The sequence below is a fragment of the Barbatula barbatula genome, assembly GCF_947034865.1.
Source record: "Barbatula barbatula genome assembly, chromosome: 24".
Lineage (NCBI taxonomy): Eukaryota > Metazoa > Chordata > Actinopteri > Cypriniformes > Nemacheilidae > Barbatula > Barbatula barbatula.
Genome location: NC_136787.1, coordinates 9,377,770 through 9,390,483, shown reverse-complemented (window position 1 = coordinate 9,390,483; position 12,714 = coordinate 9,377,770). Strand labels below are relative to the sequence as shown.

At 37.0% G+C, this 12,714-nt stretch overlaps 1 protein-coding gene across 1 annotated transcript; it reads left to right on the top strand.

Moving 5' to 3' along the window:
• The first annotated feature begins 1,388 nt into the window (after positions 1 to 1,388).
• Positions 1,389 to 10,870, top strand: LOC306889315 (5-hydroxytryptamine receptor 7). The gene is made up of 2 exons (XM_079448117.1): positions 1,389 to 1,953; positions 8,134 to 10,870. The coding sequence occupies exons 1-2, from the start codon at positions 1,490 to 1,492 to the stop codon at positions 8,882 to 8,884; spliced, it is 1,215 nt and encodes a 404-aa protein (XP_079304243.1). The 5' UTR covers positions 1,389 to 1,489; the 3' UTR covers positions 8,885 to 10,870.
• Positions 10,871 to 12,714: the final 1,844 nt, after the last annotated feature.

The window sequence follows — 12,714 nt, the reverse complement described above, 5'->3', positions numbered from 1 at the left end:
TGCCGTTTTGTTTTTGCCTTTTAATTTCCTGATCATGTGAAGCGTCTTTCCTCGCGGATTAAACTCGGTCCACGCACACGCATTTCCTATAACAAACATGGCGGCATATGTTTCGCGCACGGGATTGTGGGTACTGTAGTTAGAGGTGTTTAAAATATATTCAGACATAACCCATCGCTATGAAACAAACCCCTTGGATAATTCGATTTTCTTGATATTTTATTTGAATACATACCCACTACAGGTTAAAACTATAGGTGAGACAATTCATATACAAATCAAGTATTATCAACCAGTGGTCAAATATATAACATGTTAATCGATTAAAAAATTACGATATATATATGTTTTTATTCATTAATTCATTAATCAATGATCATATTTAAGATCTTAAAAATGAATAAAAACACTTTATAAGGCGTAATCTCTTGTGTTTAAGAGGCGTTTTTGAAGGTGATTTTCGTTGATTTATGAGAAACTACACAATAATTTAGAAAAATCTGGCATTGGGTAACTTTGTAATTAGAAATGAACAGGGAAGGCATACTATTTCATCAAGTTAATAAAATGTCTACTTAATCTACTTAATAAAATGACACGAATCACTACTGTCACTACATCAATATTAGAGCAGTTCAAGCTAAATGTCCATTTTAAAGAACTGTAATGAATAGGCTATTTATAGGGCTAGTCTAAAAAGATGGTAGTGCGTGACAGTGTTAACTGTTAAAAATCATCCCAACTCTCACATTCTTTATAATTCAACCAATGTACGACATGTATCGCTCATTGACATCCTTGGTCAAAATGAAACTTTCTTAAAGACAAAGATTCATCACCAGAGGGCGACCTTTACTGCACATAAAGTGAGCATCTATGCATTTCAGTATTGTGAGTCAAAGCTTCACTGCTGCTTTCATGTGAAGTGTTTGCTTCAAACGAAATAAATGTGAACAAACGTCAAATATTTTGAGTTATCATGCTTAGTCTTAACTGGAGATTATGTTCTGAAGAAACAATAGTTGACGTAGAAAGTTTACTAGAAAAGTAGGCTACTTGTTTATATATATATATATATATATATATATATAAAAATGTTATTAAAGTTGCATTTCTGTAAAAACGGAGATAATCTCATTATTGATGACATTCAATTAAACTTATTAATAATATTAACAATCAAAATGATGGCACATTTAATTATAAGATGTCATAATTCAAAAGCAATAATGTTTTTACCATCATTTGCAAAAAGTATTATTGTTCTAAGAAAAATATAATATACATGACTTTAAATTTAATATAAAGAGTCAACGTCGCGGAGAAATGTTATCAAAACTAGGCTGCACGCACTGTGTTTGGTTTTTCCCAATCGACACACCAGTCCACAGTGAAGCCAGACTCTGAAAGGTCGTATAGGCATAATGCCGTTCAATGGTCATTTCATGAGCGCAGATGCTTTATTCACTCTCAAAATATCGATACCGTGATGTTCACGACACATGGAGCCGAACTGGGTCTGGGATCCAGACACACCGACATCGCATTTCTCAACGGAACAACTGAGTTTATACCAACTGTGATAACCACAGCGGTGCCCAAAAGCAACGGGTCCTGTGGAGAGCAGCAGAGCTTGGACCTGGACTTGACTAAGACCATCATCATTGGGATCATGCTCAGCACCATAACCGCGATCACGGTGATGGGAAACACTCTGGTTGTGATCGCGGTTTGTGTAGTGAAAAAACTAAGACAGCCGTCAAACTATGTACTAGTGTCTCTTGCCATAGCGGACCTGTCCGTGGCGGTGGCAGTGATGCCTTTTGTTATAGTGACTGATTTGACAGGAGGCGTCTGGTTGTTTGGGGAGGTTTTCTGCAACATCTTTATTGGGATGGATGTCATGTGCTGTACGGCTTCAATAATGACATTGTGCGTGATCAGTGTGGATAGGTAAGTTCATAAATTGCGTAAAGATTTTCTTGAAGTCCTTGGATCATATATCGGTTTGCATTTTGCGTGCACGTGCATACAGAACAACACCAACCAATATCTTTTTTTAATGACGTACGCAAACTTACGTTTTAAATGCTTAATGGATAATTTTAAAGTGCGCTTGAATAGTTGAGCAATATCAGTGCAATGAACGACAATGTTTAACAGCATTTCATAGCGAAAACTTTTTTACTTTTTATGGTGCATTAACTAATGTTAACAGTGACCATGTTTGATACATTTATTTTATTAAAAATGCGAAAATCTACAAAGTATTTATATATTAAGTTCATGTTACCTCATTTATGAACTAATACATTTATCATAAAGTGTCACTGCAAGCATTTGGAAAGTGAAAATCTCATCCAAGCTTTTGGGGTAATATTAAGGATGCCTATACTTCATAGTTAAATTTGGGATTAATCTTATCCCTGTGCGGTTTTATTATGTAATACCAACATTTATTCAAAAATGATTGCATTTTAGTTGGAGCAGAAGTCCTATAACAGTACACAAATCCACAGAGGTTTATACAATTGTTCTTTTGACTCCAAGTCATATGTGACAACTAGCCCCCCCTCGTATTCTAAACTGAGCTTGACAACCACCATTCATTTGTGTTCATATAATGAAAAACATTTCTAAAACACTTGCATTACTCTAAATCAAATAGGCTAACAGAGATTTAAAAATCATTTGAAACCCTGCCTAGACTTTGAAGCTGTGTCCTGGTGCGTGTGCTATTTTGATAGCTCTCGTTTGATAGTCAAAGTCTGCTTTATTGTCAATTCTGCAGTATAGAGGATTAAAATTGCATTTCTCCAATATATTGGAATCAACCACGAAAACTGGTAAATAATGTGTGCAGTTTTATTTGTCTTCATTCAGTTTAACATTATATTATAGTTTTCAAATAAACAAATCTGTATTTATAACAAAAGTGTTATAAGAAACTACTGAATGCTGCCACATGACAGCGTCGTTTATGTAACAGAAAAAAAATTCACAAGTTCCATTCAGAAATAGGCTTGACAACGTGATGTATTGTAGAAGTACATTCAGTACCACATTGCAATTTAAAAGTACAAAAAATCTGTGTTTAATTACTGAAGAAACTGCAGGCAGTAATATGTTGTACTCTCTCAGCAATATGTTTAAGTTTTCAAGGGTTTTCTGGTGAGCTAAGAATGTTAAGTTCTTAGAGTAGTCCGTCTGTACACTGTGTTTTTTAGTTGAGTAAGATTTTAATGCTGCTAAACAGGCCCAGACTTCAATTCGCAGCAATAAGTATGTTAATGCTTCACCAACCTTTAAAGTTACAGCGAATGTTGCAAGTACTGGAGCTTAATAATTCAAGGATCATGTGGCTGAATAAATAATTTTTTTGAAGAGATTCTCAGCTTGGTGCTAACTTTTCTCTCAAGCTTAGGGTCTTCATTACAGACGGTAAATCTCCACGTACCCGAATACAACCAAAGCACCCCATGCACTTGTTGGAGATCTGTTGATTTCAGTCAATATGCATGACTAAACATTTTGAGTGAAAATAAATTATAAAAGATGCAGCTTTCATTCATTTATTTTCTGAATATAAATCCCTACAGTTGCAAGATGGGACAAGAGTAATGTTTAACATTTTGGCCAAATATCATTGATATTTTATTATACTTATTTCGGAGAAAGATGTACAGTATCATCTCCTGCATTCAAGTACTTTCAGCGCAGTATCTGCTGGATTATTTCATTACAACTTCTGTATTGTTCTGCTCTAGTGAACACAGTGTGCATCATGGAGCTATGTTTAGGCTTACAGCATGGCATTGTTGAATTCACAAATGCATCTCCATTGTGATTGGAACAGGCAATGTGGGCCCCTTTACACATCCATAACAACAAATTCATTCCCCCAAAGAGAGCAATTCATTACAATACAGGCATTCTGGCCTTTCACTGTCTGCCAAGAAAACCGTGTGTCTGGGTGCCATTTTTACACACGCAGCATTTGGCCTAAATCACAAATACAATACTTGCAATACAAAAATGGTATTATCGCCTAGAAAAAATAAAATGTTTGTTTAAAACATTGATCAAATATTAAAAATTTTCAAATTCTTTCTTGCTAGAATGATATGGGACATACATGTAGTGTGATCCATAATAATGATTATATAATATTCCCTTTAACATTTTTTACTAGACATTCCTGTATGAAACAGGGACAAATAAGATACTTGAGAATACTCATTTATCACTTAAAACTGATAAGAACTTGATATAAAATCATTTGGTTTTCACAAAAGGGCTTGAAATCCAGATTATGTTAAATTAAAAGACACAATTCTCCAATCAGACCTCTGCGGATGATTTGTTTTATCTTTGTATCTACCGTAGCTCTTTCAAATGAATTAGTCTTGATATTATCCATCAGTTCAAGAGGCTTTCATGACACATCATTGAACACTGAGGTGCAAATTGACTAAGATGCATATAATTGACAAATTACAGCCACATAATGATCCTGTTATAGTCAGACCTTCAACTTCCCTTTGATCCACATTTTCCCTTTCGTCTGACCGCCGCTCCGCTGAAACCATCTGCCTGCGCCAGCTTCAGTCGAATCATAGTCGAACAATATAATGTAGCTGTTGCTGCTCTGAATATTGATACTACACAATTACAATTACATTTCTTCCCTCGACTGTACTTCAAGATCAAAATCTTGTGCTTTCTCGGACTGAAATGTATAGCATACATCCAGCAAATGGATAATATTGATGTTCTGCTTGTGTTGTACTTTCTGTATTGGCGTAGATGCAAGTTCTTTGAAGTTCTCAGACTTGAAATATAACTTGATATTTCTTTTGCAGTATATGGAATCCTCGATTCATTTCGGATATATTGAAATTCACAGTAACAGGTTTGTCTAAGGATACCAAGATTAATTCGATTGAACTGCCAATGTCAGCAGCTATTCAATCTTGAGAAGTTAATTACAATCCACCATATTCTCTTTTCATCCCTCTTATGAGCTGCGCACTGTTTTCAATTCAGTTATTATTTGTTGTCCTTTGATTGGCTTCTTGTATTTGTATTTCGTCCTTTTGGATTGGGTACACACAGAGTAAAGTGGAGTTTAGAACGTACTCAACATCAAAAGATACCCACACTGATTATTTTGCTTTCAAACATCAAAATATCATTAGTGCAAGGCAAACATCGGTATAACTTATAGATACATTAAACACAATGTTACTTTGGCACTTATTTTTCCTAAAATGGTTAACTCCATAATTTTGCTTTGTAACGTTTAAATGAATGTTACAAGTAAATTTAATGTAAAACTGTTTAATTTCCAGCTGAAAAAAAGTAATTATATAAGAAAGGACTTTATGGACTAATATGAAATGGTTTCATGGTCGGCTGATTTATTTGGAGTTTCTGTGTCTGTGTACGAAAGGTTTTAAATAACTTAAATGACCAGTCCAATAAGTGTCTCTAAGCCATTCTTGATCACGAGGAATCTCATGCGTGAAATTAGTTTAAAAGCCAGGCGGGGAATACACACTTTCTATTTCAGTAGGTGGAGTAAAAAACTTATTTGCTACCTTAAAAATATGGATCCATAACAGATTCAGGCTTGCTGAAAGATCCATTGAAATGAAAAAGATTTGGATGAAATTTAAAACAAATACCTAGAAGTGTATGGATTAAGACGAAATGCTTGGAGAGATAGGGGGGCACAGTGATCGGGAAATGTCAGGTTTGAACTCACACGAGTCTCCTCAGCACCAAGACTCTATGAGTTGCTGTTCAATCGTAACACTTTTCATTCCGTGTCTTTTCAGAGCAGAGAGACCCTCAGAAAGAAAGAATTTGAATGCATTGCATTTTCTGTCATGGACTAGGTGAGACATGAACAGAGGACCCAGGTGCAGACAGCGGGTAATGGGTTAACAAGAGACTTTAATAACACAGGGCAAAACAAAAACCCACGAGGGGTACAATACAAATGACAAGGTAAAAACAGGAACACAAGGTAGACAGGAACACAGACCAACTAAACTAGACAGGACTAAAGATAACATTTACCATAGTTTACAAATAACTAGACTGCACTGACAAGACAGGAACTCACCACATGAATAGAATTGAACCAGCACAAGACAGAAGACACAGGGGCATTAAATAAGGGCAAGAGGGACAGCTGCGGGGCATGAAATAACTAATGAGAACACGAGAGGGTGGAGAGAATGTATGGCAAGCCATAAGGGCCATAAATGCCTCTCTCCACATTACATGGGGTTCTGTCATGGATCTTCCTCTTCACGTCATGTCTTTCTTGGTCTAGTTGCAGAACCATGACAATTTCCAGTATGTGTTATTTTGAAAGCTTTTTGAAAGCATCAGACGTTTCTTTCTGACAAATCCATCACACTGAATGTATGAATACACACATTTAACCTTTTATCCTTTTATATACATGCATCCATGTGAATTATGGATTAACACTTCCAGGTGAAAAATATCTGCTCTTAGCTTTGCGAGTTCACTGATCTGAGATTCACACCGAGCTTGAGACGACGACTCGTGTTGAGACGACTCGTGCAGAAAAGCCTGGCAACCCCCAGCCCCAGTATCCCTAACATCCGAGGTCAATAATAGTTGAATAACAATGTTGTAGATGGACCTAAACCTGGTTGTAAGCTTAAACTTCATATGAATTGTAAACATATCCCTCAAATCTGGTTGATTTAAATGTTGTCCCAGGATCAACAATAATGTTTTACTAACGTAGCTGTGTGTAAATTTGCCCCATCTCTTATATAGTGCACTATATCGGGTGTCCGCCATTTTAAAGTGTTGTCCGAATTCTGAGTGAACAACTCATTCCCTACATTTGTTCACTTCTTTTTACCCCAAATGCTCTCTTTTTTTGAGTTTAAGTCGGATGTATTGTTCACTCACTCTTTCCTGTGACAAAACGCTTATCAACCCCCTGATTAATTCCACGAATGTACACCTTATTTTCTACTTTTTGAGAATAAACAGATTAAATGAATGTTTTGGACGGTAGTGTTTTATTTTAAATATGTTAAATAATTTTATTAAAATGTAATAAATCAATGAAATAATAAATTAATATGACAAACAGTTGTTTTCCTCTCTTTATTATAAACTAATACAAAAAACGTGACAAATAAGATGAAAATGAACTTCATGAGGGTGAAGTTACCCATAAAGCAATACAGGTTTAATATAAGCATTATGACGAATGTCCGGGACAGTACTGTCAGAGTATATATTATATATTAAGTCAGTGTCTGAAATCTTTTACTAATTTTCATTCACTTCTTCCTGATATAGTGGACTATTTAGCATTCGCGATATAGGGAATAGTGAATGAGGGAATTAGTGAGAGACAGGATGTTTATAAAACGTATTAATTGGGTTTGACAGGGTTTTTATAACTGACCACCCCAAAACTGAGTAAAAAACAAACAAAAAAAACTTTGGGGATTACATTTGGACTCCTGACCGATTGAGACTTAGCTTAGTTTTATGCCGCTGTCACACTAGACTTCACGTTCCATTGACTTCCATTCATACGCATGCGAATGCGTTAGACCGGAAACGCAAGGTCATGCGAAAAAAGTTCGCATTTCGCTACGTTCACAGGTCAAGTTTAGAGAACTCGGACTCGACCTGTGAATTCGTACCACATGACAATGTGAGACCAATAGAAAATCGAGACGCCATGATGTGATCTTTTCAGTTGGAGGAAATGCTAACAATAATTTCACACAATGCAATTTTGTACAATACAGCTTTAAAATAACGAAAACGTTCATTCTGAAAGTCTTGAAAGACATGCACCACTTGCAAATATGTCTGGTTGTCATGTCAGAGATTCATCTGTAAACGCAAAATCCTTTCCACTCGGGTTGCTGGTAAACTTCAGGTCAGTAGGAATTTCTTGGGTCTGATGCTTTAGAGATATGTTGAATCCTGTCTGGCATATTATGGGCAGATCCTTGGGTTCAGTTGCTTTTAGGAATGCTGTTCTTCGCTGAATCGTCAAACATGTCATGTGAAGTTATCTTATTAACTGTGTACCTCGTCTATCCTCTGTTTCCGTAGATACCTTGGAATCACTCGACCCTTGACTTACCCCGCAAGACAGAATGGACAGCTGATGGCCAAGATGATAGTGGGCGTCTGGTTAATTTCTGCATCCATCACTCTACCCCCGTTCTGTGGCTGGGCTCATAACATCAACACGGCGGGAGTGTGTCTGATCAGCCAGGACGTGGGCTACACCCTCTACTCAACTGCTGTGGCCTTCTACATCCCAATGGTGGTCATGCTTTTCATGTATTACAAGATTTTTAAAGCTGCCCGCAAAAGCGGGGCCAAACACCACTTCACCGCCCTTTCCCCAATCCAGCTGCCGTGTCCCGAGCCCACGTTAGACACTGTAGAGGGACTCTGCATGCAAGGACTGAAGAACGCCTCGCCAAAAGAGGAGTTCTCCACCTTGTCCTGCCTGCTGAATAGGGAACGCAGGAGCGCCTCCATTTTCAGACGAGAACAGAAGGCGGCCACCACGCTTGGGGTGATCGTGGGCGTCTTTTCGTTCTGCTGGTTGCCGTTTTTCCTCTTCACAACTGCGCGACCATTCATATGTGGGCTGCTCTGCAACTGCGCTCCCGTCTGGCTGGAGCGGGTACTGCTGTGGTTGGGTTACACCAACTCGCTCATGAACCCTTTCATCTACGCCTTCTTTAACCGAGACCTCCGTTCAACTTATAAAGATCTGCTTCGCTGTCGTTATCGGAACATCAACCGTCGACTCTCGGCTATGGGAGTGCATGAAGCTCTCAAACTCTAAAATGCTCACAGGCGCACTTTCCATAAAGGCCCCTTCTCACGGCTCATGCCAGTGTTCCTTACATCGAACTTTCTGGAGCAAAACGTCAGATGCGATGGATCCGGAGAAGCTGCATTACATAGTGATCAAGTGTGGAAATGATTTTTCTTCAAATCATGAAACTAACCATTTGATGCACCGATATTGATTCACGGACAGTTGGCATGATGCTTGTAACTTATTGCTAACTCTGCAAAACTCCTATTCTGTAAATCCAATAACCAATTTGGTGTAATTGTCCTGGTGTTTGTTAAGGCAGTGTGAATTAGATGCATGAGGCGGTCCTGCTAGACGTTTCATTCCATTGACTTCCATTCATGTAAATGCAGCAAGTGAGAAATGCAAGCTCTGGAAAATTTCAGTGTGTTCCTAAATTCAAGTTTGATGAACTCTGACCTGCGAATTTGTAACACACGAAGACGCATGGCTAATAGAGTGATGCGAACACGACCTTTTCCGAAAATCTAAGATGGAGAAAACACTGATAATAGCGTTATCTCGCAATGACGTATCGCATGCTGAAGGTTATTGTACGTTGTAAAAAATATTTATAATATGTTAGGTCAGGGGCTTTTTGTTTAAAAGAAAAGGTCTCAAATGTTATGTTGCCATAGTGTGCCAGTCCTTCAATTCAAATGCATTCCAAGAATGTAAAGTTCTGTGAAAGTTTGTGTAACAAGTTCTCATTTCTGTATTTCAAGTCTTGTTCTCAACACTAATGTACGTTTTCACATTTACTGTGCACATTTCCCATTTTCTTGCTGCCTAGCAACCTTATAAAACTGGCCTTCTGTGATGCTATCTGCAAGGCTTTTCACGTCGAGGTCAAAGCAGTGCGTAACGTTCGCCTGGGTCGCAATTTAAAACAACTGTAGTACATAAAACGACAATGGCTTTGTTTCTTTGATAAGTAACACAAGGTAATATGACCTTTCAATAGCCATTCGTTTTGTTGCTCAAAGAATACTTCGGTCACAAATTCAAACAAAACACCCTGAACAAACAAATAGACGAAAAACAAGATGACTGAGTAGTATTGCTGATGCTTTATTGAAACATAATACTCTGTTTTGCCAGTGGATTACGTTTCACTGTTTACTCAGCGAATTAGCATGAAAGTATTTTGCTTTATGTATTTATTACAAAATGTCGTGCCGAAGTAAAACCAGTGAATGTGAACAGGTTATAGCATCCAAATGATGTGCATAAGCAGTGTAGCAGATGCATATGTAAATAGAGTGCTAAGATCAGCAGGAAACACATTGCAAATAATTGTATTGATGAATTGTTTTTAATGTACGCCTTAAAGCAACATAATCTCCTGTTGACTGAAAACACATTTTGATGCCAGTTTCACACAAACAGCACTAGATCATTTATGCAGGTTAATAGGTTACACCTTGAGGTTTTTGACTTAAATGTGAATATGATACACATGCTCATGTAAATAGATTTCCTGACGATCAGGTTACATATCCTCTCAAGAGTTTATTCCCCTTACCTATTACATTATTAATGGCCGCTATCCAAGAAAACACTCAGTGTAGTAAAAATCTGTACTTAAGTCTAGAAACGTGCGCTTTCATTTGGTCAAGGCAACAGAGTTAGGCGCTGATTTAGCATGCGGTGTAAAACAACCTTTATTGTCTGTTGTCTGTGTTTAAGTGTTTTGTTTAATCTAAATAATATGAGGCGAAAAAATAAAATTTATAATGTACAACAGTTGTGTGAAATTGTGATTCGATGTGCTAAATACTTAAAAAATATCAGTTCATGAATTAAAACTCATTGGCAACACATTGGCCCTCATCAAGCAAACACGGAGAGCTTGTATTAATATGCTACGTGCTGACTCCGTGTTTGTTTTGGAAAATGTTAATATGAGTTCTGGTGTACATGCCTAACTGTATCAATACCTATGTTTTCTTAATAAATATTACCCTCATGAATATTGCATATGTTTTTCATTTACATACTCTTAAAAGCCCATGTGTCTGCGGCACTTGTTTACCGTTTGGTTAAAGTCTTGAATATTATTAGCACAAATATGTTTACTTCGCCTTACTGGTGAAGTCAGCTTATTTAAAGTGATCGGGGTCTTTTAGGTGGAAATGACGGAAAAGCAAGATAAATAGATTGATTTAATATGTAATGATTAATCAGAGCGTGTACTTTTAATTAACACCCAGACGCTTTTTCAACTTCCTGTCAGATGTTGTTTTCCTCATGATTAAAACTGTTATTTGATTCATTAATGAGGTTTGTTTGCGTTATGAAAAACTTTCTGACTACAACTGCTTGGATTTTACATCTTGACAATTTAACGTCATTATTTCTGAAATGTGTTAAACACGCCTAAGCATGCTGGCTGGTTTAAACAGGTTTTGACAAGCTATGTTGCTGGACTTAAGTGGTTAGACTGGTAGACCTGTTGACTCACCAGTTAAAACACCAGCTTGGCCATGCTTGGAGGACCAGTATAAACCAGCTGACCAGCCAACTTTTCTTACAGACTGATAATGAAATGGGCAGAAAAATATTTTAGACTCGTAGACTGTAGGATAACCTGACCCATACATAAAATATTGCAAAATGTAAAAAGATAGTTTTATTTAAAGGAATAGTTCACCCAAAAATTACAATTCTGTCATCGTTTACTCACCTTTTTGTAATTTCATAACTGTATAAATTACTTTGTTCCAATGAACACAGAAAAATATATTTGGAAGAACGTAAGTAATTTGCATCTCCGGGACATCATTGACTACCACGTAGGAAGAATAAAAGGTGCCCGAGAACTCGTTGTTTTCCTAAATTCTGCAACCATCTCATATATACAATATTGTTATTCCTACCATGGTAGTGGATGATGTCTCAGAACTGAAAATTGCTAATATAATACCAAATATCTTTCTATGTTTAATTGGAACGAAGAAATGCTTACAGGTTTCAGGTTTGAAACAAAGTCAATACCAAGCCTTGGCTAATGGTTCCACCCTTATTGACAAGGGGCCTCATTTATAAGATGTTGTGTAGAAACCGCCCTAAATTTGATTTTACTATAAATTGCGTACAAGTGATTCATAGAACGAACGTACACACAGAAAACTTGTGTACCCCTCCGTATCAGATGTGAAGCATATAAATAGCAAATTCATGTGATATTGCGCGCAGCTAACAGTTCCATATCTCCACGTTTTAATGATGTCTTATTAATATCATTGATATATATAAGATTCCCTGACAAAGTCCAAATCCTCAACGGACTTATATTTCCAAAAACCTGCAGCACTCGGACAAGCAAAAGTGAGTACGAGTGCCAAGCACTTTTCCACGTCAAAGACCATTTTTATAAATATGAACGTTTTTGTGCACACTTTATGATCAAATCTGTGCGTATGCACGTTTTATAAATGAGGACCAAGGAGACAAAGGTATGAAACGTTGTCCAAACATTAAACTAAACAACAGTATTGGTAATGACAACATAAAAAAATATTAAATCATTCTTTTGGTTAATATAAATTACAATCAGGGCTGGAAATCTGGGAATGTGGGGTCCAGGGAGAAAAATTCAAAAGCGATGGGGGCATGGGCCCCCGCTCTCAAAATGTACGATTTCTTATTTTTGTCCATGAAAATGCCTCGAAAGAGTCCCGCCATTGATTTTCAGCCATTCACACCGCTGATTATGATAAATACATTATGTGGAATTACATCAAATATGTACTTGTAAATATTAAATATGTTACATACGCAATATTACTTGTCAACAGCAGTGTGATTGTATT

What these genes read in the sequence shown, in the direction of transcription:
- LOC306889315 (XM_079448117.1), top strand. Translation starts at nt 1,490, where the DNA reads ATGTTCACGACACATGGAGCCGAACTGGGTCTGGGATCCAGACACACC. An exon ending in TGCGTGATCAGTGTGGATAG is followed by an intron (nt 1,954 to 8,133) that starts GTAAGTTCATAA and finishes CTGTTTCCGTAG; the next exon opens with ATACCTTGGAATCACTCGAC.